The sequence below is a fragment of the Xenopus laevis genome, chromosome 7S, assembly GCF_017654675.1.
Source record: "Xenopus laevis strain J_2021 chromosome 7S, Xenopus_laevis_v10.1, whole genome shotgun sequence".
NCBI classification, from domain to species: Eukaryota; Metazoa; Chordata; class Amphibia; order Anura; family Pipidae; genus Xenopus; species Xenopus laevis.
Window position 1 is genome coordinate 73,499,025 of NC_054384.1, and position 27,006 is coordinate 73,526,030.

The window sequence follows — 27,006 nt, forward strand, 5'->3', positions numbered from 1 at the left end:
CACAAGTTTAATCTTTATTTCCTTATTACTGGGCACATACATGACAATTTCTACAGCTGATAAGAGTGCAAAGCAGAACAGCAATATACACTATGAGGGAATGCCTCTGACCACTAAAGGGGCAGTAAACTGAATTCGGACCTGAAAATCGTGCTCGTCTGCTCTATATCCCACCCAATTTTGCCATATAAGCACTTCATTAAAATAATAAAAAAAACAAAAGATTAGTAGCCATTTCATTCACGTTGCAGCGTCCTGTAACTTTTACGGTTAAAAAAAAGAACACTGACCTTTCCAGTGGGCTCACATTTTGTTAGAAGCCAAAATAGAAATGAAATCAAAACAAGGGTCACTAGATGCAAGTCTTTGAATATTTGCCAGATGAACTGTTTAGGAGCATCTCTGCATTCTTTTAGTCTTTCCTATACCAGACAAACGTGCATACTATAAGGAATAACTGAAGTTGGGATATTGCACAGTTACCTGTAAGCTGGCCAAGAAATGGGCTGGAAATTCAGTAGAGAGTTGCTATTCCGTGTGAGCTCACATATCAGGCCTAACCCTACTCTACTTGACTCAATACAATTTTAGCTTCACTTTTCAACAGTTAGGATTTAAACTTTTATGAATATAGCAGGTGGAGCCTGCTGCCGTCTCATGTTCAAGTTAGCAGGTTTTGTGCCCATCACCAGAACACTTAGATGATACACTGAGCCACCAGTAAAAATAAGACCATCAATAAGCAAATAAACGGTAACAGAAAATGCATAAATAATTCTTAAAAAAGTTTTTTTTTTGTTCCAGAAGAGGCACATGTGTGGGAATGTGGTCTTCCAACAGTAGTTGCCATTTGTATCCATGAGGTCTCTAAAGGTTGTTTCCAGATTCATACAGAACAGAGAGCCGGGCCGGGTTTCCTACATCTTCCTTATGCCAAAGCAAGAACTGCAAAGCAAGAGAGGGATCGGTCATAAAACTCACATTTACTAGAATGGCAAACAGAGCAAAACGGCAGGCAACCCCCACTTTATAAACACCATTGCATTCACCAAAAAGTATTAAAGGGGAAGTGTATCTGTGATTTGTAAATCTACTATAGTGTGGTGGGCATTTAATAGATCTGTTTTCACTTAATTACTATACTCAGTGCCTTGCAAACAGCAGCAGAAGCAAGAAAGTGAGGGACCATGTGTTAGCTAGAGGCTTTCCCTGGTGTAAAACTGCAGAATGAGCCAAACATACAGAATGGTCAACTGCTAAGGAGAACAACTACATTCTCATAAGCACAAAACTGTTAGGGTTGTAGTTATATAATTGTGTTCAGAGATTTGATTACCACAATGACAGCAACTGGCCCTTACCCTGAATTGTTCCAGGCGCTAACAACCAAGGGCTACTTTTCCTTGCCGTCAACAGCAACCACCCACAGCAAACCATTACAGATTAAATGTCTCCTTTTAATAAGGGAACAGTAATGGCTAAGGTGCGTGCAGCATTGGACCACCACGACTAACTGATAAGCAACATTACTTGTATTACCAAGGTCATTACAGTTAATGCTCCCTGGTCCACCCAAACGACTGCAGGTAAAGGACCTGGGGTTTTCTGTAAGTTGGATCATTAAACAAAGCCAATAGAATTATTTTGCCTTCAATAAAAATGAGAAAAATACAATTATTTTTTTTCAAACCAAAATTTGATAAAGAGGCCCATAAAACACAGAAACCCCCAATATATGAATCACCATTATCGTTTTCTTAAAAAAAGTATGAATAAATGCCATTTTCTATGCTGAAATCCTGGCAGGGAAGGAGGGACTAAACACTGATGTTACAAATTGTAACAACTTCTCCACAGCTTACAGACAGCATGCAGGAACTACATAACCCACAATGCATTGCACTGGGATGTTCTGTTCCTTATTGAAATCACATGTGCCAGGAATTGTGACATTTGGAGGATGCAGGCTGAGGACAGATGGCTGTTGATACAAAGTAACAGTAGTCAGCCAGCTCAGCAAAGTAGTCAGAGAGATCAGCAGGAGAGAAGTGGGATAGGCTTAGGGAACTTTTCAGAAACCATTAAAAATCATTAAAAATCTGCATATGTTTTAATTGATTTGATTGCAAAGTTGCTTGAAATTGTGTTTATTTTTCAAAAAGTTATGTTTTTGTGGAGTTCCCCTTTAACATGTGAATTATTTAATTATCATGGAGTTTATGAGAGACAGCATTCTTGTTATTCAGAACTTTCTGCAAAAACGTTTTTTTATTTTTACCAGTCATTGCTTCCTGCGCAAAGTATTTCACATCCATGTCTTCATCCTGTCCCAACTTCAGCAGAATGGGTTTGACATCAGATTGCAATGTTCTAAAACACAAGAAATTCTTAGATATAAATTGCAGTCATCCCTATTTTTCCTATCTAGCGCCCCTACAGAATGGTTGCAAATCACATTAAATTTACACAAGATGTGTGTGTGATTTCTGACTTGTATGGTTTGAGATGGGGCACCTGTAAAACAACTTCAATTCCCTGAATTATCCAAGTGAACTCCTGCACTGTGAAAATGAGTGTAAGTCAGAACCACAGGGACATCAATGTAACTTTGAATTGGGAATCTCATACAGAAGTTAAAGAATGTCCACAGAATACAGATATTGTTACTGCATGCCATCTTTACAGAAACTTGTGCCAATACTTACGTGTCATCCAGTACTGGACCTATTCGCTGTAGGGATCTAGCCACATTGAATCGTACATTTGCTACCTGGTCAGCTGCCATTTTGAGCACAATTGGGAGCATCAGTTTGGTGGTTATTTCCTTTCCACAGGCCTCAGACAGGGCCTAGTAACACAAGACATGATAATAAGAACCAAATACATAAAATACAACAATAATAACATTAGAATAAGAGATTTTCACCAAAATAGTTAAAATTGCTTACGACTGCTGTCAGTAAACGGCAGCAGGCAATTCTTGAGCTACTTTAAAGGGGATCTATTGCGAAAATGAACATTTAATATAAGCTTCATCTTGCTGAAATAAGAAACTTTCTAAATACAATCAATGAAAAATTCTGTATCATTAAGTTATTCTTCACTCACCCCCCTGAGCAACCTGTCTCTCTTTATTGTCTTCATGCAGTAGGTGGTGTCAGTTTTTGACTGACAGTTAGGTCTGATACATCCTTTGGTGGCGTTGCACCCTTAACCCAGCTCTGATGGAAATCCTGTTTCTCTGCTTGCAAAGTGTTTTCCCGAGTCTGTTATTTTATTAACTTTTGTTTGTGCTGGATTTGGTTATTTGAGTCATTCTGCTAAGAAAGGGAGCCCCCCTAAAAGACATATTAGACTTACCGGTCAATCAAAATCTGACCCGGACCACAGCATGAAGAGTGACAGGTTGTGAGATACTGCAGGGCAACTTGATTATTTCTTAAACGGTACAGAATTGTTAATTGATTGTATTTAGAAAGTATTATTGCAGTGAGATGAAGCTCATATTACATTTTCATTTTCGCATTAAATCCCCTTTAAACCCTAGGTCGTACACCGGTTATGCTGAAAGTCTGGGTAGCTTCTTACACAATTAACATCTCAAAACATTTAAGAAAAGCTCAGAACTGAATTGATTAACCACATACTTACATTGACACAGAACAGTGTGGTCATTCGATGCAGGTAGTTTGGATCATTTGCCATGGCAAGAACCTTGGGAACGATGGTGTTCTGGGCCCATTCAGCTCCAAACTTTTCTACCAACTTCATAAGATTATTGGTTGCAGCTTCTCTGATCGCATAGACTAAGTAGTGAATAACAAAATTAAAAATGTAAAAGGTGGCTGACAAAAAAGCCAAGCTAGAAGTGGAGATTGTAGCTATCTACTGATGCGACTCAAAATGAAGCTCTGGCTTCAACTAAACATAGGTGAGGATGAATGCGTAAAAACAAAGCTGCTGTGCAGCAATGGCGGAAATGTAAAAAAAGGCTATATGGTAGAGGTTAAATAGTGGATAACAAATAACACCATTAAGTTCTACAGAGCTTATCTGCTGTGTAACCTCAGCCTTTTTCTCCTTTGAATAGCAGCCCTCATTGCTACACTGCAGTTTATTTATATAAACAATAGTAGTGTTTCTGAATCAGTTTTACCAGTTCAGGGAAACACTGCATTATATTTTTATTCCTTTAAAACACTTTCATCTTTTGATGTAACTGTTCCTTTAAAGGGGGTGTTCACCTTTGACTTAACATTTAGGGGCACATTTACAAAGCTCGAGTGAAGGATTCGAATTAAAAAAACTTCGAATTTCGAAGTGTTTTTTGGGCTACTTCGACCTTCGAATTCGACTACGAATCGAACGATTCGAACTAAAAATCGTTCAACTATTCAACCATTCGATAGTCAAAGTACTGTCTCTTTAAGAAAAACTTCGACCCCCAACTTCGGCAGCTAAAAGCTACTGAAGTCAATGTTAGCCTATGGGGAAGGTCCCCATAGGCTTGCCTGAGATTTTTTGATCGAAGGATATTCCTTCGATCGTTGTATTAAAATCCTTCGAATCGTTCGATTCGAAGGATTTAATCGTTCGAATAATCCTTTGATCGCAGGATTTGTGCTAAATCGTTCGACTTCGATATTCGAAGTCGAACGATTTTAGTTCCTAGTCGAATATCGAGGGTTAATTAACCCTCGATATTCGACCCTTCATACATCTGCCCCTTAGTATGTTGCAGAGACTAATATTTTGAGACAATTTGCAATTGGTTTTAATTTTTCATTATTTGCGGGCTTTGAGTTAGCTTTTAATTCAGCAGCTCTCCAGTTGCCAATTTTAGTCATCTGGTTGCTAGGGTCCAAATGACCCTATTAACCATACACTGATTTGAATAAAAGACTGCAATATGAAAAGGAGAGCCCCTGAATAAAAAGAGGAGTAATAAAAAGTAGCAATAAACAATAAAACTTGTAGTTTTACAGAGCAGTTGTTTTTTGATGTGGTCAGTGATCCCATTTGAAATCTGGGAAGAGTCAGAAAAAAAGGCAAATAATTAAAAATAAATAATGATTGTTGCTTAGCAATTATATAAAATACTAAAAGTTAACTTGAAGGTGAATCACCCCTTTAAATTCTGAGACTCCAGATTGAAAACTGCTTTGGAAACACTTTGTAATACTTGCCATAAAACTAAACAGGCGTACTGCTCTGAATGTCATGGTCACACAGGTGTTAACTGTTCTGCAGCAAAGCACTGCTCTAAACAACTCATTTATATACTAATCAAGCCCCTTTGCATTGGCACGGCAACCATTGATGGAGAGACTGCACAAAAGCAAGAGCTTGCACAATGTTTTTGTACATGGGAAACTGAACAGCAGTCCTTTGTACTGATAAATCCTGGAAAAAAGAACTTAAAAAGGTAGCAAACTAACAACTTAGTATTTTGCCAATACAAGTCACATTGACTTCTACATGAATTCATGAGCTTTCAGATGCCACGTTTTTACATTCCAGTTTTAAGCACTCAATTTTTTTAAAATATTCAAGTTTAGCAGCCTAATTTGCAGTTGATAAAAATCAAAATCACAAAATGTTACTAAATCTGCCACACCGTCTACTGTTTTGTGCAGGTATTTTTAAATATTCTGTTGTGCTACAACTTGGAATAAAAATTAAATTGGGATTTTCACTATTCCAAGACCATTTGTTAGAGTGTTTTTGGGATGTGTGTGTGTGTGTGTTTCAATACGATCAGTTAATAATTTTGAAAACTTGAGATTTTTTTTATTTCTACCATTCATTGTATTGATACAAAATCCCAAAGAAATTCCTTTTAATTATTGGTAGTTACAACACATTAGAAGTATTTTTTAAGAGACTAACCTAACCATTGAAAGGTGATAAATCAACCCAGACATAAACCACAAGAGGATGCCAGTAGTCTTACCATGATCAACCAACCAAGCCATACACAAGGAATTCAGCTTTTCATCAAAAAACTCCACACCCTGTGAAATAAAAGAAAAAAAGGCAAAGAGCACTTGTAAAATCCATTAACTTTCCCTTAGCTTAAAAGCAAAATAAGATGTTTTGTCACAAAACGGCTTGCCAGCAAACGAGCTAGCTTTGGAAGGGTTTCATTTTTTTCCCAACTATGTACTTACTATGGTGTTAGGCTTGTCATCCATTCATCCACTAGATACAGGTAATTCCCAGACTATCCTATGTGCATTAAAGCAATGCACAAGATGATTAAAGGGGATCACCCAAAACGTACTGCTTCTTTCCAATATACACAAAAAAACTGCTTTAGTTATTTGGATACTTAACCGCAACTAAAAGAAAGGCATGTTTCTTTCAGTTGCAAAAGTAGTTAATTCTCCTTAAAGGAAAACTAAAGCTTAACTAAGGAAGTAGCTAGAAATGTTGTACATTGTGTTTTGGGCTTCTGTACCAGCTCAAGGCAACCACAGACCTTTAGCAGTAAAGATCTGTGTCTCCAAAGATGCCCCAGTAGCTCCCCATCTTCTTTTCTGCGGATTCACTGCACATGCTCTGTGCTGCTGTCACTTACTGAGCTTAGGGACTGACTCACAATATACAGTACACATAGAATAGAAATGTCACAATATAAGGCTGATTAATAATTAATACAGATAATTACTACATGGCAGCTTGATAATTTGTGACGAGCCCTAAGCTTAGCTTCTCAACAGCTGCTCAGAGCCCACTGAGCATGTGAGTGTCACAGACACTTTCCAAGATGGTGACCCCCTGTGACAAGTTTGAAGTCCTGGATCATTGCTGCTATTGACAAGCTGAAACTTTAGGCTGGTCCAATAAGTTCAGTATCTAAAATACGCCATTTTTAGCCATATTCATTTGTAGGGTTTTGTTCTTCTTTAAGGTCTGTGGCTTCTGTTTCACCAATTGTAAAAATTGCTTAGAATTACAAAAAAACAAAAGAAAAACCTGTAGATAGAAATCCCCTTAATGTCAAAATTAATCAAATTAATCAATAGTGATGGGCAAATCTGACCTGTTTCTGCAAAATTTAAGAAATGGCAAAAAAAAAAAGTCCTCAGACACATTCAACCCGTGCAAAATTTTTCAAACAGAGCAACATTTTTTTTCAACTATCCATTAAAATCTATAGGTGTTTTCTTTTCTCTGCAAACTATTTTGCTCATCCCTAAACATCAATTTTTAGTATGAAGCAGGTCATTGGCCATATTCTCAAAGTGCTTACCCATTTCAATACAAGTAGTAAAATAAAATACAGCAGAGGTAACCCTTGCTCATGCAGCATATTAACTCATCTCCATTCAGATATGTTTAGTAATTGTAATACAAGATTTCACTATAAATACATGTAAAAAAAAATTCTAGTATGAAAGCCTTATTTTTGGGGGAGGGGTGGAGGCATTTCAGTGCAAAAACAGGGACTTTTGCCTATCTGCAAGTCAACAAAAAGTCAACCCTGACCTATTCTAGCCTGCTTCAAACCTGAAAACAACCCGACCCTGTCTTTACTTATAGAACATAAGTATATAAATAAGCCACAGCTGTCAGAAGGAGGAGGAATGAGAGGGGGCTGATGTCGCAGATGGGGTTGGGCCAAGGACAAAGTTGGGCTTATCACCCTCCCACTGGAAAAGCACTGCATTGACCTGAACTTGCTCCTTGCAAGCCCAAAAGGTGGGGGGTTGAAACTGGTCCCCAACATGCACACAAACACAGACATACATTGTCCAATGATTGAAAGGATTTTTTTCAATGATAGATACAATCTATGCAACTTTTTAGATAAGTCCAACTATAATGAACATGAAAAAAATAATGAAACCGATTTGAAAAAATGGTTTACAAATGTTCCAGTTTGTTAAAATGCAACACTTGTAGATCATTGTAAGGTTCATCAAAATTGTGCCTTTTCTACCAATCTGTGAAACCAATAGATGAACACTTACCAGCTGACCAGCAAGTAGTGGCATATACTCAATGATTGCCAGCCGCACTCTCCACTTTGTATCCTCAGCCAACTCCACTATAGCAGGAAGCAGGGACTGAGAAAGCTGGCGGATGCCGATCACTTCATTCACACAGTCCAAATTAGATATAATATTCAGGCGCACTTCTGGACACTACAAAAAGAAAGATGGAAATAAAAGGAGCACTTTAAAAATGTACACTGAAAGAATGAACTTTTTGTTCTCCATCGACACGAAGCAACTGTCTAGTATTGTGGACTTTTATTTGAATAATATACAACATAAATAAATGAAGAGGAGTTACAATCAAGCAATTGATCTTAAGACACAAAAAACACAAAATCAGGAAAGTTTATACAGATTTTTCAATAAAATGTATGCCTTCTGGGTCAAACAGTTTGCCTGAATCCCCACCTACTTTTTTGGAAATCCGAGTCTCTGAAACAAGTCTGTTGTGAAAGAGAGTTACAAATGGCTGGTGCTACAAAATGGTCTTATAATAAAAAATGCATCAATCTAAATTTAGCTGTGAATGAAGTAAAAGAAATTGCCAGGTTTTTTTTCCCCATACCAAAAATAAATAAATCATGTAGGCCAATTTTTTGTGCAGGGGCATTACTCGTATTGGTACAGAAAAACAAATTAAACAAATGTTTTGATTTGTGGTGAAATATGTGGAAAGCCTTACGAGAGCAAATGTAAACTTAGGGGCCGATTCATCAATAGTCGAATATCGAGGGTTAATTAACCCTCGATATTCGACTGGGAACTAAAATCGTTCGACTTCGAATATCGAAGTCGAACGATTTTGCGCAAATCCTGCGATCGATCGATCGAAGGATTTTTCGTTCGATCGAACGATTAAATCCTTCGAATCGAATGATTTTAATCCAACGATCGAAGGAAAATCCTTCGATCAAAAAATCACAGGCAAGCCTATGGGGACATTCCCCATAGGCTAACATTGACTTCGGTAGGTTTTATCTACCGAAGTAGGTGGTCGAAGTATTTTTTAAAGAGACAGTACTTCGATTATCGAATGGTCGAATAGTCAAACGTTTTTTTCTTCGAATCGTTCGAATTCGAACGAATTTAACCAATTCGATGGTCGAAGTACCCAAAAAATACTTCGAAATTCGAAGTTTTTTACATTCGAATTCTTCACTCGAATTTTGTAAATCTGCCCCTTAATCATACTATGAGGAGTTGCCATAATAAGGGAATTGAAATGGGTCGGATCCCAAACCTGGAGTATCCCTTATCCTTAAGACTAGTAGACAGGCCTGCAGTTCTTAAGAGTCAATCAGATATCTTACAGAGTGATCTACACATTATCAACACACAAACATTTAGAAACAGTATAGAATAAAATAATATTTTTGGCATGTAAAAACTGAAACAATCCTGGGGGAAACAACACCAGAATAAAGTGCTAATTAACAGTATTAACAAATCAGGTAATCAACATCAGAAAAATGGAGACATTACCTCATCTTTTAATTGGGCCAGGAAGAGAGGCAGGAGGTGTTCAATTGTATTATCTTTGCCTAAAATTGTGGATAATCCCATGATTACAGAGGCCAAGGCCGATTTCACATGCTGGTTTGTGTCAGAAACCAATTCCTACAAAACATTACAAAGATGCTAGTAAAACAGAGCGAAGTGTTATTAAACATATAATTTGTATGGATTATGATGGGAGGCACTGAGCTAAAATAAGAGAGTGTCAGAATAAAGCTCCCAACAGGACACTGAGACAGACAGAGGTTTGCCAACATTGGATATAAATATCTGGAGAGATTTCTCGAGATGTTGCCCATAGCAACCAATCAGATATTTGCTTTTGTTTTCTAACTTATAGGTGTCTGTTTAAATCTAATTGCTGATTGCGGATCTTCAGATATTTATCTCCAATATTAGGCACCTTCTTGTCTTGTCAAATTTACCTCAGGAAAGTCAGAGATAAATCTATAGCCATTATGTGTACGAACTGTCTGAGCATTACTATGGGTACGATCCTATAGGAGGTAGCAGATTTTCACCGAGAGAACTGATCCACTGTAAGCATACTCTGCAAGCTTAGTGTAATGCAAGGCTTCAAATGCCAAACCAGAGAAGTTTATAAAAAATGACCATGATGTGGATAAGCAGAGCTAAAACTGGTCTAACAATGATAGAATCCCTCTAAAATGCAGCAAAAAATTAGTCACCTTCATTTAGGATACACTGCTTTGAAGAAACTTACCTTAACATAAGGTAAAATATGACTCATTATAATGGTCTCTCTTCCATCATCTGGCAAGTTTTCACAGAATTCTAAAACAGAACAGATCTTTATTAATAAAGAGAGTGCAATGCTAATTTGTATCTGATCAAACGAGCAGCCATGGTTAACTCAACTTTGGTTCAAGAGCATTAAGCACTTTAGTTTTATCCAGTGACATTCAGAACCGATTACAGTAGAACTCCAATTTTGGCTATTTCATAGCCATGCTTCAACTAGTTATCTTTAGTGGATGAGCCAAAACACATAAACAGCAATTACAATTAGTTTGATCCTCCTAAGATCCAATGCTTCTAAATGACATTTAGGTGCACATAATTTTATTTATAACAGATTTTGCTTAAAAAAAATAAAAAATAAAAAATGCATATAAAAGTCAAATTAAAAAGCAGAAGAAAAACATTTCATTGCAGTAAATCCATATTCTTTCACCTTTAACTTTATGAGCAGCAGCAGCCCGCACTTCAGCTTCACAATCTTTAAGTAAGTTCTGAAAGGCTGGGACAAGGTCATTTTTAGTAATCTCTGGACCCACAGCTTTCTGGAGCTGAAAAGAGAACAGGGTATACTGGCAAGTTACATGTGCACTCACTTAAAGGGATTCTGTCATGATTTTTATTTCTAAATTACACTGTATACACTGCATATAATTCACTCTACCATATAAAATTGCTTTCCTGAGCCAGCAAGTGTATTTTTTAGTTGTAATATTGGTGTGTGGACAGCCATCTCAGGTCATTTTGGCTGGTCATGTGCTTTCATAAAGAGCCAGCACATTAGGATGGAACTGCTTTCAGATAAGCTATTGTTTCTCCTACTCAATGTAATTGAATGTGTCACAGTGGGACCTGGATTTTTACTATTGAGTGCTGTTCTTAGATCTACCTGGCAGCCGTTATCTTGTGTTGGGGAGCTGCTATCTGGTTACCTTCCCATTGTTCTGTTAGGCTGCTGGGGGGTAAAGGGAGGGGGTGATATCACTCCAACTTGCAACAGTAAAGAGTGACTGAAGTTTATCAGAACACAAGTCACATGACTGGGGGCAGCTGGGAAACTGACAATATGTCTAGCCCCCTTTTAGATTCCAAAATGAAATGTAAAAAAATCTGTTTGCTCTTTTGAGAAATTAACTGATGCATTTAAAAAAATGATGGTATCCCTTTAAAGGGGAAGGAAACCTAGTCGGCGCAAAACCCCTCCCCCCTCCCGTGTGTTGCCCCCCCTCCCTCCTCCCCCCTGGCCTACCCGTCCCTCTGGGCAAATGCCCCTAACTTGTTACTTACCCTTCTGCGCAGGTCCAGTCCAGGGAGTTCACCGACGACATCTTCTTCCACGCGATCTTCTTCCTGCTTTGAACGGCGTTTTGGCGCATGCGCAGTAGGATCATTTCGCCGGTACGGATCTACTGCGCACGCGCCAAAAGTCACGCGCAGTAGATCGTACCAGCGAAATGATCCTACTGCGCATGCGCCGTTCAAAGCAGGAAGACGATCGCGTGGAAGAAGATGTCGTCTGTGAACTCCCTGGGCTGGACCTGCGCAGAAGGGTAAGTAACAAGTTAGGGGCATTTGCCCAGCGGGACAGGTAGGCCAGGGGGGAGGAGGGAGGGTGGGCAACAAACGGGAGGGGGGGTGGGGGGTTTGCGCCGACTAGGTTACCTTCCCCTTTAAATATCTGAAGTTAATCACCAATAAACCTTTCATTGGGAGGGGGGGCATATGGGGTGGACACTTATTTGCTGTCCTTGTTGCCTGAACTATGGCAGAGTTTTTATGACTTTATATTGTCTTCTATAGTTCTATGACCTTGTGCTGAGCAAAGAAGAGGTCTGAGCAAATGTGCCACGACAACCTATGATAGCCAAATCAAACAGAGGAAAATAAACATACCACCAGTACCTTTCCTGTACAATAAATAGCCAACACTAAAACCCATAAATTAGGAAGATTTAAACAGCCTTGCCTCTGAAAACTTGTCTGCAACCATGTAGCGGACACGCCATGATTTGTCTTCTGTGGCTTGACGTAAAGTTGGCAACACATGGGCTTCCAGATCTTCTTCAGGCAGTAACTCAGCAATATTTACACATGCTTCTACTGCCAAGAGACGCACAGAGTCCTGTGCAATACAAAACGGAGAATGTACTTAAATATTGCTCTCAAAACAAAACATGGTTTTAGCAGTTAGTATTTACGGTTGCCAAATACTGCAGTAGTAAAAGTATGACCAAGACTACTTGTGTTTCTCCTGATCTATAATGCAGGTACATAAAGAGTATTTAGATTATCACCGAGATGTTATAGGCAACTGGCTTAAGACATCTGCCTGTGTGGTCATCCGAAAGTTTTCAATTCAAAGGGAAACTCGCAAAAATTTAAATTCTGAAACAAGAATCTTTATAAATACAATCAATTAAAAATTCTGTACTGTTTCTGAAATAATTAAGTTCATCTTCAGCATCATATTCCTCTCTCAGCATCTCTTTCTCTTCAGGAGTTGGGTGTCAGATATTCATTGACCTTTAAATCCAATATATCTTATAGAGGGGCTCCTTTTGCCTAAAAGATGTATTAGAGATCATTATTAACCTGTCTTTCTACATGCAGAATTTGGGCAAAAGGCAGTTATTTTTGTTATATTTTGTTTGTACTGAAATCAGTTATTTGAATGAGCTCTAATACATCTGCTAGGAAAGGAGCCCCCAGTAAGATATATTGGATCATTCATCTGACACCCAACTGCTGCATGAAGAGAGAAATAGATGCTGAGAGAGGGATAGTGAACATAAACTTGATTATTTCAGAAACCATGCAGAATATTTAATTGATTGTATTTAGAAAGTTTCTTATTAGTTCACCTTTAATTACTTTTAATGTAGACACACAAAAAAAAAATGATATGCAGTTGGGGAGCTTACCCCATTTATTGTGACCAACTGTGCATCACAAGTGGTCATAATAAATGGGGTAAGCTTCCCTGGTTATAATAGTGTGTGGAAGTATTTAAATAGCTAAATTGACTGTGCTGGTCATGGAAGGAGGACTTCACCACCAGTGCAGTAATCTGTGAAGTGTGTGGGCGGCCAGCGATAAGCTATATTTGATTTCTATGGCAATTGCAATTTCAACATTTGATCCATACCAAAAATCACACTGCAAATAATGTACAGCTAAAAAATGAACCTCCATCTTTTAAAAGATCATTATTCTAAAACCAATTATTTTAAAGGAGAACTAAGCCCTAAAAATTAACGTGGCTAAAAATGCCTTATTTTATATACTGAACTTATTGCACCAGCCTGGAAAGTCTGTGACACTCACATGCGCAGTGGGCTCGGAGCAGCTGTTGAGAAGCTAAGCTTAGGGGTTTGTCAGAAATTATCAAGCAGAAAATGAGGTTGGTCTGTAATATAAGCCGATGCTACAGGGCTGATTATTACATTTTGATGCTAGTTGCACTGGTTTCTGTGCTGCCATGTAGTAATTATCTGTATTAGTTACTAATCAGCCTTATATTATGACATTTATATTCTATGTGTACTGTATATTGTGAGTGGGTCCCTAAGCTCAGTAAGTGACAGCAGCACAGAGCATGTGCAGTGAATCAGCAGAAAAGAAGATGGGGGGCTACTGGGGCATCTTTGGAGACAGATCTTTAATGCTAAAGGGCTGTGGTTGCCTTGGGTTGGTACAGCAGCACAAAACATAATGCAGAACATTTCTAGTTCACCTTTAAGGCACCTACATGCAACAAGCTTCTTTCTTACCTGTTCATCTGAAGCCAGATTGGTAAATAGAGGAATGAGGTCATTCTTTACATACTCAAGCTCAAGGACTTTGGCAAACTCTCCCAGTTTGGATGCAGCTGCACGGCGCACCATAGGAGTGTCATCTGAACACAGATTGCGAAAATGTCTACAGGAAAACAGGGGGAGGTTGTAAGCAAAAGCAACATGGGTTATACTTCAGTTTGCCGCTCAGAACTGCACTGCAAAAGCAACATCCACTCAGGATACTTACTGCCTTATTTCTGCTTTGACTGTACTGGACACCCTGGGATAGCAGACACTGAAAAGGCCACAAGCAGATGTACGAGAAGTGAACCAGTCCCCACTGGCCAGACGTTTAACCAGTGGTACAAAGTGAGCTTCAAGATCAACAGGAGAATGTTCATTAGAGATCTTCCTCAAGGAGTCCACTGCCTTGTCACGAACGACTGTCTCTTCAACAGTTGCCAGGCTTTCCAAAGGGGGCTGTGCAGAAAAAGAATTGAAATAAAATAAGGGATAGGAGACGCTCGTCTCTCAACCAAAGCACTCATGAAAGATTCCCTTAATCAAATCATATACACGTACAAATGTGCTGGATGTTCTTAAAGGAACAGTAACATCAACAATTGAAAGGTTTTAAAGGAATAAAACTGCACTGGTAAAACTGATGTGTTTACTTTAGAAAAACAACTATAGTTTATATAAACAAGCTGCTGCATAGCAATGGAGGCAGCCATTCAAGCACAGGATACACAGTAGAGAACAAAGTTCTGAATAATCCTAGACTTTATCTGCTGTGTATATTGGTGCTTTTTCCTTTTTCAGTTTTGAATGGCTGCCCCAATGGCTACACAGCAGCTTGTTTATATAAATTATAGTAGTGTTTCTGAAGCAAACACACCAGTTGTACAAGTACAAGGCAACATGACATTATATTTTTATTATTTTAAAAACATAAATTTTTTGGTGTTACTGTTATTTTAAATGAGACATTTAAGATAAATGAAAAAAAAAACAACTTTTTTTGTAGGCAATTCTAAGTAATATATGGTGTTGCTTTTACATGGTGCTAAAAATTTATATTTTCTTTATTGGAGCTCCCTATAAACGTTCTCTGGTCCCTGCCCCTGTTTCAAATGAGGGGTGGGTGTGTCCTAACGGTCCCTGCCAGATCACAGCCCTGCAGCTACACAAGCACAGACAGGCTTCAGATCTCTATCAGGTCCTGCTAGCTGCTGATTGGTTTCTGTCCTCTGCTTCCCTGCAGAGCCTGTGAATTCAGGGAGCAGGAAGTGGAAGAGAAGGGAGGGATTATTAGGGTATTTGAAGCAATATTCAATAAATCAGCATGAAACTCTACTTTTTAAAGCACAATTCTTCTATATCTAAATGAGTATAATGCACTGGTACATTCTTATTTTTTTTATTCTTTTTTTTTTTTTTTTTTTTTTTTTTTTTTTACACAAAATGTCTCCTTTAATACAAAGGCAAGTAAGAAGCAAGAACAAAAAAAAATAAAAAATCCAGAAAGGCATTTATAATGATTATGTTAACGGATTTCTGCTATGAATCTGTTGTATCAGTGGAAGTGACACTCTAAGGCAGTGATCCCCAACCAGTAGCTCGTGAGCAACATGTTGCTCTCCAACCCCTTGGATGTTGCTCCCAGTGGCCTCAAAGCAGGAGCTTATTTTTGAATTCCAGGCTTGGAGGCAAGTTTTGGTTGTATAAAAACCAGGTGCACTGCCAAACAGAACCTCAATGTAGGTTTACAATCCACATGGGGCTACCAAATGACCAATCACAGCACTTATTTGGCACCCCAAGAACATTTTTCATACTAGTGTTGCTCCTCAACTCCTTTAACTTCTTGATGCTGCTCACGGGTTTAAAAGGTTGGGGATCCCTGCTCTAAGGGGTCCGTTTACTAAAGTGCGGTAAATCTGACATTACGTTTCCGCATGTTATCGCTGATAATATTCTTACGCCAGAATATTCGCAGCGACTAAGTTTACTAAACAGCGATGCGCTCAGAAGTCATTGCGATCACTTGCGGTAACTACGTTAAGGAATCAGCTAACGTTAGCGGTAATTTTAGTGAGTTGCGAATTTTCTGGCGAAAAATTACGTTTTTGCGAATATTTATGCTATAAAATAGTCTTGTTTTATGGCGGTTATTATGGCAATTTTTACTGTGACATTTATGGCCAGAAATGCAGCTTCAAAACTCAAACTTTATTGACTGATGATTATACCATCCAACAACATCACCAGAGTAACACCAATCAAACATGTCTGCATCATATAAACCCTTCTGCCAATAGAATCATAGGAACAAGAAATGATACCAGTCAATCTCTTTGCATCATAGAAATGCACAGTTTAATTTAGCCAATCACAATGAAACCAAAAAAGCGTAGAGGCTGACGAATCCTTGGACTGTGATGCCCGCTGCCAATAATACACCTCTGAGCTGAAACTGCTGCTGTTGCAACAGATAGAAGCAGAAGCCAAAACATCCTGTCAGCAATAGCTACAGATCTCTCTCCTGTCAGCAAAGAATGATGGGTAAAAAAAAACAGTTTTATGGGATATTTCCTGCCCCTTGAGAATTTTCTGGCAAAATAAACACTTTTACGCCACTACACAGGTGGCGGTAAAAGTTTGTGAATATTCTGGCGTTAATTTTGTCTTTAGCACATTTCGCTGTTTAGTAAACCATGCGTTAATGTGTACGTAGCGTTATTTTCAGCGAATGCAATAACTGCCGAACAATTATTCTTGCGCAAGAAAATTCGCAAATTTATATTTCCCGCAGGTTAGTAAACTGGCGATAACATATTTGGCGAAAATTCTGTCTATATATTGTGCGAATATTTTTAACGCACTTTAGTAAACGGACCCCTAAGAAAGAGACACAAAAGGAATTAAATTTTACTATTAAGTAGGCAATTTGCAAATGGTCTTTTTTCAATGTTTTTTGTGCACTTTACATTTTTTCGTTCAGCAGCTCTCCAGTTTAGAATTCCAGCAGCCGATTGCTGGCATGCAACTGACGGCTCATTCAACCAGGTAGTGGTCTGAATGAAAGAATGGAATATGAATAGGAGAGGGTCTGAATAGAAAAATAAGTAATAACAGTAAAATTGTATCCTCAGAGAGAAATAGTTTCACAGGCTGCTAAGGTCAGCCTTCCCCTTCTGTAAGCCATAAGAGGCAGACAAGGTAGATCAACTGGAAAGTTAGTAAAAATTCTAGAACCTACTAAAAGTTAAAGGTGAGCTAACCTTTTAAAAAGAGGAGAGTCACTATGTTTTTGCAGTTTACTTGCATATATGGGAACTACTATATTGTTTCTGCTGTGGTAGGCAGGGGGGGGGGGTGGCAGAATAATTATTCACCTTAAATAAAACATGATTTCTCAGTTTTGAGCCATTTTCCTAGGAAGTGCATTAAACGCCAATGGTTACTGTTTAGCTTAAATCCAATAGAACCAATATTCACAACACTGCCGGGGATGCCTGTTTTATTCAAGTTTATGCAGCAACATCTGCTACCAACCTACATAAATTAGCTTTAACTGGGCTGGTGACGTGGAGAGAAATATTTAATGGCTGACAAACTGAGCTCACATGATTGGGAAAGGAGCCAAGAGAGCAGCCCCCCCCCCCCACCCCAGATTGCGCCTACTGTTTCAGTACCAGCATCACTTACGAGGCGGTTGTTCCAGAAGTCAAAACAGGCTCAGAAGAGAGCTAAGATTTTGGCAGCTTTACTTGCTGACGCACAAAGTAGATTGGCAGGGAAGAGGGGAGCCAGATGCAACTTTGACAAAGCTCATCTACAGATCAACTTTCATGTAGGTTTATGAATTGATAACACATTGGGATATAGCAGGATAATTTCACATACAGTAAAAGCAGATGGAACTTATCCTGCTATACCCCAATGTGTTATCAATTCATAAACCTACATGAAAGTTGATCTGTAGATGAGCAAAGAACACATTTGCACAGAGAATGAGAAAGGACAAATAATCCACTTAATCACTTATGATTTCTTCTCCTCCTCTAACCCACTCTGCCCCCTCACTGAGGAATGTACTTTTGCTGTTGGTTAATGCACATGCTCCGTTCTTCTCAGCTCAGATTACTAAACACACCCTCCAGTCTAACAGCCAATGAAGACAGAGCATTGCTGGTTCCTATAGAAACTGTAGCTGTAGGATACGATTTTTTTTCTCTCCTAACCACCTCTCCTGAGCTCAACTTAACCATTACAGTGCTCAACCCCAGAAGAACTTTGTATCAAATGTATGTTGTGCCTGTGTAAAACTGCATTCTGCATTGCATGTCCTGTTTGCAAATGTCAATGTTACGAATGATGTGCCAGAGGGAAAATGGCCACCGGATGAAAGCTGCTATTTGTTTTAGGAAAATGTGATGGCGCTGGAAAATGGAGGGGGTATATGCAGTACAAATGATGTGGTTTGGGTGGGGAAGATATGCCCAACTTATATACATGGTAGGAAAATTTAGGTTTTACATGTCCATTAAGGAAAATCACAACCCCATGTGAGCCACAGCGACTAAAAGACTTGTCCTGGTGGCACTAGCCTAGGATCTAATCCTAAACATTATAAGCATTTATTTTTAACCCATCTACTGTGAAATGACTGCAGCAGTGATTACAGGTTCAAGCTTCAATAAGTGCGTTGCACACACAAAGCACCCCTACAGTAACAACCACACAGTGTACAGGCTTGAAAGGAGTCAAAGGAGCCCCTCCAATAATTCTAAAATGGTACAAGATTGTAGTAATTTAAATATTTCTTTTGACACATGAAAACTATATATCAGTATTGTTTAAACACACCACATTATTTAGATGTCTTGTAAAGTAAAGTTGTACTAAATTCACTTTTTTAAAAACCATATGGTGTAAAGTCCTGTGATTTTAACGGTTTAGGTGAATCCATATCCTACTCAAAGTTTGGATTCCTATGTTCAAGTAGATGTTGCCTATAAGATGCAGTTACAGCCTTTTAGAAATAACAATAAGGTACAAAAGTGGTGTTCTTATACTCCTTATTGAAAAATGCAGAAATTTTATTTACTTATAAAAATGTATGTATCACTGTGGGTATATGCACTCTAGAGAACACTCATGCTGCAGTAACAAGTGCCAGAGCTGACAATTTCAGGCAAATGTCATTCAACAATATGGGAACTAGCAGGGAAAAAAAATCTTGGGCAGTTTGCAACCAAACAAGGTCGACAAAATGCATGAGGCAAATACAAGATTCCTCTGCACTCAACCCATTATCAATATATTTAAGACAGAGACATTTTGTGCATACTGCTACTAAAAAATGCCTTACCCTTTAAACAAAACAGGGATTGTTTGTCCATATATTGCAATATATTTAAGCTGGCCAACTACGTCAAAGTTATCCCATATCTGGCCAGTCCTATGCTCAATTTTCATTTGATTCATTAAGAATTCTATGGTTTATTTTACATTTTATAAAAGGGAATGAATCAAATGAAAATTGAGCATAGGACTGGCCAGATATGGGATGACTGACGTAGTTGGCCAGCTTAAATATATTGCAATATATGGACAAACAATCCCTGTTTTGTTTAAAGGGTAAGGCATTTTTCAGTAGCAGTATGCACAAAATGTCTCTGTCTTAAATATATTGATAATGGGTTGAGTGCAGAGGAATCTTGTATTTGTCTATATGTATTTTGTGGTCACACCCTCATTGCACCCCCGCCTAATGATTTTAAAAACTAGTGGTGAGCACAACTTTCCCTTGTTTGTTATAGTTCGACAAAATGCATGAAACACATCAATTTGGTGACATTTCAGTGTCCATGATATATGTACTTGGCTTTTGTGACAGATAGATAAAGGACTCAAAAAAAATTTTGTAAAGCATCTAAACAACTTTAATTTCCGGTAAGCTGGCCCTTTAAATAACATTCGAGAGACTCAACAATAAAAAAATGTCATGGTAAAATCTTTTCAGGCATGATAGCTGCTTGAACCAACATAATTGTTTATTATTCAAAACATTTATGCAGCACTTTAACAAAGCTTGCTCATCATTCACACAAGTCACAATGGATAATTCCCCATCACATTCAAATAACTGGCCTGAGCATTTTATAGAGTGTGGGAGGAAATCCTAGCAGTTTGGGTCAGGTTGTGCCCCATGTGTACAGCAACTGGCTCATCTATGTACTCGCTAAATTTGCACCATTGTTCCCCGGAACAAGCAGGATGCATTTAAAGCGATACGGACACGTTCCTATAAAAACCATAGGAACGCGTCAGTATAAAGTAAATGCTGCACCCTTAATCGTTCCCTGCAAAGCTCGCCCCCAGCCCCGCGAACCTGTGTACTGCCGACCCGCTGACACTACCAACAGATTTTCTGGGTTGCTTTAGTGACGCTGGGCTGGGGGGCGGAGCGATCCTTCCATACGCTGAAGTCCTGTTTTCATTCGTAATCAACCTATGGGAGGATCGCGCCGCCCACAGCACAGGGTGACTGAATCGACTCTTTTAGAAGTGTCAGAGGGTCGGATGAATGCAGGTTTGCAGGGGAGACCGAGGGATGCAGCATTTACTTGATACTGACACGTTCCTATGATTTTTATAGGATTGTGTCAAGTGTCGCTTTAAGCAATTTACTCTCCACACATGGAAGAATCTGATCAAATCTGAATATCTGAAAAAATACAAGCAGAAAAATGCAATGTGTGAAAGGGGCCTAAATTAGTTTTCAAGGTTAGGTTTATTTAATGTTTACAGGATTTTCTAGTAGACTTAAAGGAGAAGGAAAGGTTAAAACTAAGTAAGCCTTATTAGAAAGGTCCACTTAAATATACCAGTAAACCCTCAAAGTAATGCTGCTCTGAGTCCCCTGTCAAAAGAAACACTGCATTTCTTTCCTTCTATTGTGTACACATGGGCTTCTGTATCAGACTTCCTGCCTTCAGCTTAAACCTCATTGCCCAAGGCAAGAGCATGCTCAGTTTGTTCCTCTCCCGCCCCCCTTCTCTGCTGTAATCTGAGCCCAGAGCTTTAAGTGAGCAGGGAGAGACTCAGGCAGGAAGTGATGTCACACCAAGCTAATACTGCAGTTGCTATCCTAAACAAACAGCGTATCTAGTGATTTTTACTTAGGTATGGTAAAACATTCTACAGAATATATATAGCATTCTAGCTTACATTATTGCAGCTAATCTATTGGCAATAAAATGCCTCCATAGCTTTCCTTCGCCTTTAAGGAAAGAAGATCCAGATTACAAGATTTGCTATCAAAACCCCAGGTCATTCTGGATAACAGGTCCCATACCTGTACTTCCAGATGTAGAAAGAACCCATGGATGACCATCGAGCAATAAGCATTAAAAGATCAATAGCATGAAACACATAGTACGTACCAGAAGACAGTGAACAAACTCTGAACCACCCACAAGACTGGTGAAGCTTCCCAGTTGTTCTGCAAGTGCCAAAAGAACCTCGTCTTCATCATAAATGGTGTCTAGAATTAAAAGAATGCATTAATACCAGACAATACAGGGTTCATGAAGCAAAAGTAATTTTTAAACAATACTCCTCAGTAAAACTTTTTGTCTTATATCAGCCCCTTCAAACTCTGAGTACAACCGAAACCCTGATCTCAGTTTGTGTGACCGGAGCTAGAAGCATGAACCGTTTAACCACCATAAATGGAATATATTGTTGTCATTTGCTAATGCCGTAGACTTTACATTTACAGTTTGGGGAATTGGGTTGCCAAGCAACATACGGTGCCAATAGTGGCTGCCATGGCCAACACTGAAAAGGTTATAGAGAGACTTATGCCTTTCTTGATATGGGATTACAAATGATTAAAATTAAATTATCTGTTTAATTACATCTGCTATGAGGGAATATACTAAAAGGCTGACATCTTGTTCTCCTTTAACTTTTATTACAATGTAGAAAGTGATATTCTGACATAATTTGCAATTGGTTTTCAAAGAAGTAGAAGGCAAATAATTAAAAAAAATAAAAAAAATAATGAAGACCAATTGAAAAGTGCTTAGAAATGGGCATAATAAAAGTTAACGTAAAGGTGAACCACCCCTTTTACAGGCCATTATAAGATTAATTTGTATTTATTTTGCATTTCAATAATAATCAATGTCTGTGAAAATACTTCTGGCGGCTCAGCCTGTAGTTTGCCTTGATTAACAGCCCCATGGTATCCATAACCTCCAAATCAACTGTGTTTATAATACTGTTACAAGAAGTCAGGAGTGGTATGGAATAACAACATTGATATCAATGGGGTGGGACCAGACATTTGGGGTAGTCAAACCAGTACTCCAGTACTATGGCTATTACATGCAGTAAAAATGATACCTACCTGTAAGGAATGGCAAAAGCTCAGTCCTGGTTCTTTCAACTCCCAATGCTAGAGCAATGGTGGACAGCTTCTTGATGCTGTTGAGACGTAGCTAATTTAAAAGTAAAAAAACAAAAGCATGAATATGATATTCTACATTAGTGAAGAAGTCGACAATTGAAGTTGAAATAAGATTGACAAGAGGCTTTGTCACACAACACCCGTTTTATTGCTTGTATTCAAGAAGTCAGATTGTCAAATAAGAAAACTGTGCACTCTACTCAAGAGGTAAAGTTACACCGTGCAGAGACCTTCATTGGACAGTGATGTGCTACAGCACTTGAAAATTTGTGAAACCTTTTGAATTTACCATGACCTAAATCATGAACTGTTCATCGTGCACTTCCTAAGAGTGGATAATGAAAACCCCATTAAACAAACGCAGTAAACACCATTATGGACTCATTTGTCTTTGTACGTGTGGATTACTTGGGTTGTTACCGTCATCTGCTGTAAATTTCATGTCAATAGCCCCATTAGAAATATATTAACTGAGGAGAAACACGGATCAGTTCAATACTTATTTCCCCTGTGATATGTGAACCTCTGCTGTCAGTAACTGGTGTGCCCCTCTTGGGCAGCAATAACTACAACTAAACATTTCCCGGTAACTGTTGATCAGTCCTGCACCCTGGCTTCGACACATTTAAGCCAATTGCTCCTCATACAACATCTTGAACTAAGGAATCTTGATGGGCTTCCTATGCTTTAGGTCTCCACACAACATTTCTACAAGACTAAGTTTGCACGAAATTATTTCCCCCTATCAAATTTGTGGGCTGCTTTAACAATTTTTGGCAGATCAACATGTTTAGGGTTGTGGTCTTGCTTTAAAGACCACTTTCACCTGAGCTTCAGTTCACAGATGGATAGCTTGAGAAGTCCCTGAAGAATTTTGTAGTTCAATTCAGAAATGACAGTTCCACCGACAATGGCAAAGCTGCCCTGCATTAGAGGCAGCAAAACAGTCCCAGACCATGATACTGCTATTACAATGTTTCACACTGACTTCACCATGCAAGAGAGATGACTTTAATTCCTTTAACTCTTAGTGTGATCATTGTTGGTCAACCATTCCTAGGGAGGGTAACAATGGCATTGTCTTCATTTGTACATGATGTGCCTGACCATGGACCAGCAGTCCATTATCTATTTGTAGGACTTGTATCAAAATAATCAAGTTCTAGGTCATATTTATGCAGAAATAAAGAAATTCTAAAGGGCTCAAAAATGTTCATTCCCCATTGTACATTGATACACACTATAGAGCCAAATACACAGTTTTGCCTGAATTGTATTGGGAGATGGAACTGCAGTCTCCCCCGGATACACAGAGAGAACATGGGGTTCAGTTATAAAGACAGAGAGAATCTGCACCTAGGCAGTATCCATAGCAAACAATCAGTGAAAAGATTTATTATATCAGATGCAGGTAGAAAATTTTACCCAGGTGCAAATTTGCCAGTGTTGATAAAGGAGTCCCATTATTCCAGCCCCCCCTTCTGTGTTGATCTCAGACACTTACAGGAAGATTGTTCAGAGGAAGAGAGAATAAATTAATCTCACTCTTTCACTCAGCAGAATACAGTGAGCAAAAACCCAATCAGATCATGTAATCAACATACCTCCCAACATTTTGGAAATAAAAAGAATTTTGAAATTGCTGCACGTAGCATGGCGAAATGTTTTGACCACGCCCATTTTGTGGCCAGACCCTAAAATTAAGGTGTTTATTTTACAAAATTTCACAGGTTATAAAAGTTTGAACATATTTCTGTGTTTTTTTTCAGTTATTACAGTTTTGCTAATGAAGGTGAATTGACCTTTTAGCTGTGAGTCTAACTTTTCCCAAGGGACCTGTTATCTTATATTGTTACAATTACGTATTTGCTTATCTAGATACATTTGAATTGTTACAAATGTATCCAATCTTCTGTTGTGGCTGTTCTGTGCTCTTTGCCAAAAGCCAATTAAGTTAGAAACTTTGTTTCTTTTTCTGGCTCTTCAGTGCAGAGAAGAGCAGGACTTTCCAGTACAAATGAGGGACTGCAGGTTGAGCTGGCAAAAGAGCGACTGTCCCTCTAAAAACAGGACAGTTGGGAGGTAAGAATCAATCCTTAATTTATATTCTCTATTATGAGGACAGGGACAGTTTGAATGCCTAGGTGCCAATTGAAAAATGACTATTCAAATGGCGTGGCATAGGGTGATGCTGAACTGAACACCCCAAAGTACACGTTTTTTTTTTGTTGTTGTTTTAATTGTCTGGATCAACCCACCACTATTATAAGAGCACACATTACAAAAGGTCCCAATGGTAAGGCCACATATATCCTGAAACCCATAGGTTTGTGTGCAGCTTACCGGCTAGAAGACATACTGTAAGTAATGCAAATGAAATAAAAATAATGAAAATACTACATATACCTTCGCTAAACATCAGCACAATATTTTTCTAATTTGTTGTCATTAAAAAGTAAATGTAAAATGTATTTACCTGAACAAGCTCTCCCAATCCCCCTGTAGATATGGTAATATGCTTAATGGGAAATAATGAGCTCTGTATAAACAAATTAAGCTGCAGCCCTTGTTAGGTCTAATACACACAGGTGCTTGGTCAGAAGCGGCACAAATGGCAGAATAAATAAACCCTTGTATGTCCTGCTTATTTCTAACTAAGCATGACTGGAAAAGCAAGGCATACGGTGGCACAGCAAGAGAAACTTACCTTGGCATGTGCTTTTTTTTCCCTAAAAGGGGTTCATGGAAGCAAAACCTAGTGATTGAATATACAATTGAGTGTCTAACATATTGGCACCTGTACTACCTGTGAATTCAGGTTTCTTTGTCCTTTAGATGCATTGTAAAGTCCACCTATAGAGTGCAATGACTCTGATAAATTGGCCAATGGCTACACAATTTCCCAGAAGGTTTTAACATCACAATGCAACTTGGTGGTGCAAACAATCACTGAGCATCACATCTAGCAGTGTGTCAATAATAAGAATAATTTTGATTAATATATATGTGTGTGTTTTGTTTGAATACATACAAATTACAAATAAAAAAGTAAATTCAGGGAAATAAATACATTTAACTCTAAGGCCTTAAAGAACACATATTATGGGAAAAAAATCAAATCTAACCGTAAGAGTGGGGCTCAAAATCGTATTTGAAAGAATCCAGACAAGGATGACCAGAAAAGGTCCTGCACTTCTTACCTATCTGAAAATGAGTTGTGGGCAATGTATCCCCAGGGTCATCAGGGGGGGGACAGGGGGGACAAGTGGCCCGGGCATGAATGAGGGCCCGGTAGTGCCCCCCTTTGAAAAGACTTGTGAAAGAGCCGGGCCCCCCTTCCGAGCGCCGAAGATTTGCGGCCATTTTTTATTCCGAACAGCCAAAAATGCGGACGTGCCATACAGCTGAAGTCCTGAGGTGGCAAAAAGAACCAAAGTCTCGAAAGGAGGCGAAGTTGAAGTCCTGAAGCCACGAGTTCAATTCTACTGAACACCGATTTGTGTGTGTGGTTATTTTTTTTTTAATCCCCTGGCCAACAATGTATTATTTTAATATTCTATAGGCCACTGGCACCAATATTTTATATTTTTTTTTAATTTTTTGGGCCCCAATTTTTTTTGAACTTGTAAGGGGGGCCCTGGCACCCATGTTTTTTTTTTTTTAAATATTTTTTTTGGGCCCCAATTTTTTTTTTTTACTTGTAAGGAGGTTACTGGCACCAATGCTTTTTTTTTTTTTTTTTTTAACTTTTAGGGGGGGCCTGGCGCCAGTTTTTTTTTAACTTATAAGGGGGCCCTGACCATCAATAAATATTTATAACTTGTGTGTGTGGGGGGGTACTTTTTTAGCGCTGATGTGTGGTCTTTTAACTCTGATGTGGAGTGGGCGGGGCTTGGCACCAGGGTGGGCGGGGCCCAGGTGGGCCCCGAAAATGTTTTTGTATGGGCCCCGTGATTTCTAATGGTGGCCCTGTGTTTCCCTAACAAATATATAGTGTCAGGCACCCCACATGTACAGTATGTAATTGTCAGTGGTTTCACTGCAGGCATTAGAGGAAGAAGGGTATGAAGAGCACAATGACTGGCACAATCCCAGCTCACTATACTGTGGGAACCAAAAAGACCGGCAGCAGATTCTGAACGAGCCCGCGGCATCGCACCATTATTCCCAGCACTCAAAGCAAAACACAGGAGCTGACCCAAAGGAACGTAAAAGAAGCAGTATCAGCGCTGCACGCTATGCGCAGAGTCCCCCTCCCTGGGTGTGCCCTGCACCACTGACGCGCTAGGGGGCTGCACACAAAGTCCATCAGCGCTACATTCGCCTCACCTGCACGTCCTCATTCCTCAGCTCGTCGATGAGCACCGCAATGGGATAAAGCGAATCGTCACCGTCAGCTCCTGCCATTTTCACACCGGTACAACGTCGTCCTGTTGTCTCAGCACACAATCAACTTCCTGCCTAGAAC

General features: G+C 38.9%; 1 protein-coding gene across 1 annotated transcript; it reads right to left on the bottom strand.

Annotated features, from left to right (window-relative positions):
• Positions 1-27,006, bottom strand: ppp2r1b.S (protein phosphatase 2 regulatory subunit A, beta S homeolog). The gene is given in 15 exon segments (NM_001086939.1): positions 1-945; positions 2,279-2,370; positions 2,706-2,848; positions 3,652-3,806; positions 5,954-6,014; positions 7,977-8,150; positions 9,486-9,620; positions 10,243-10,313; positions 10,714-10,828; positions 12,244-12,399; positions 14,048-14,195; positions 14,301-14,533; positions 21,508-21,608; positions 22,479-22,569; positions 26,868-27,006. Coding segments are annotated over 15 exon segments (1,770 nt in total). The 5' UTR covers positions 26,946-27,006; the 3' UTR covers positions 1-928.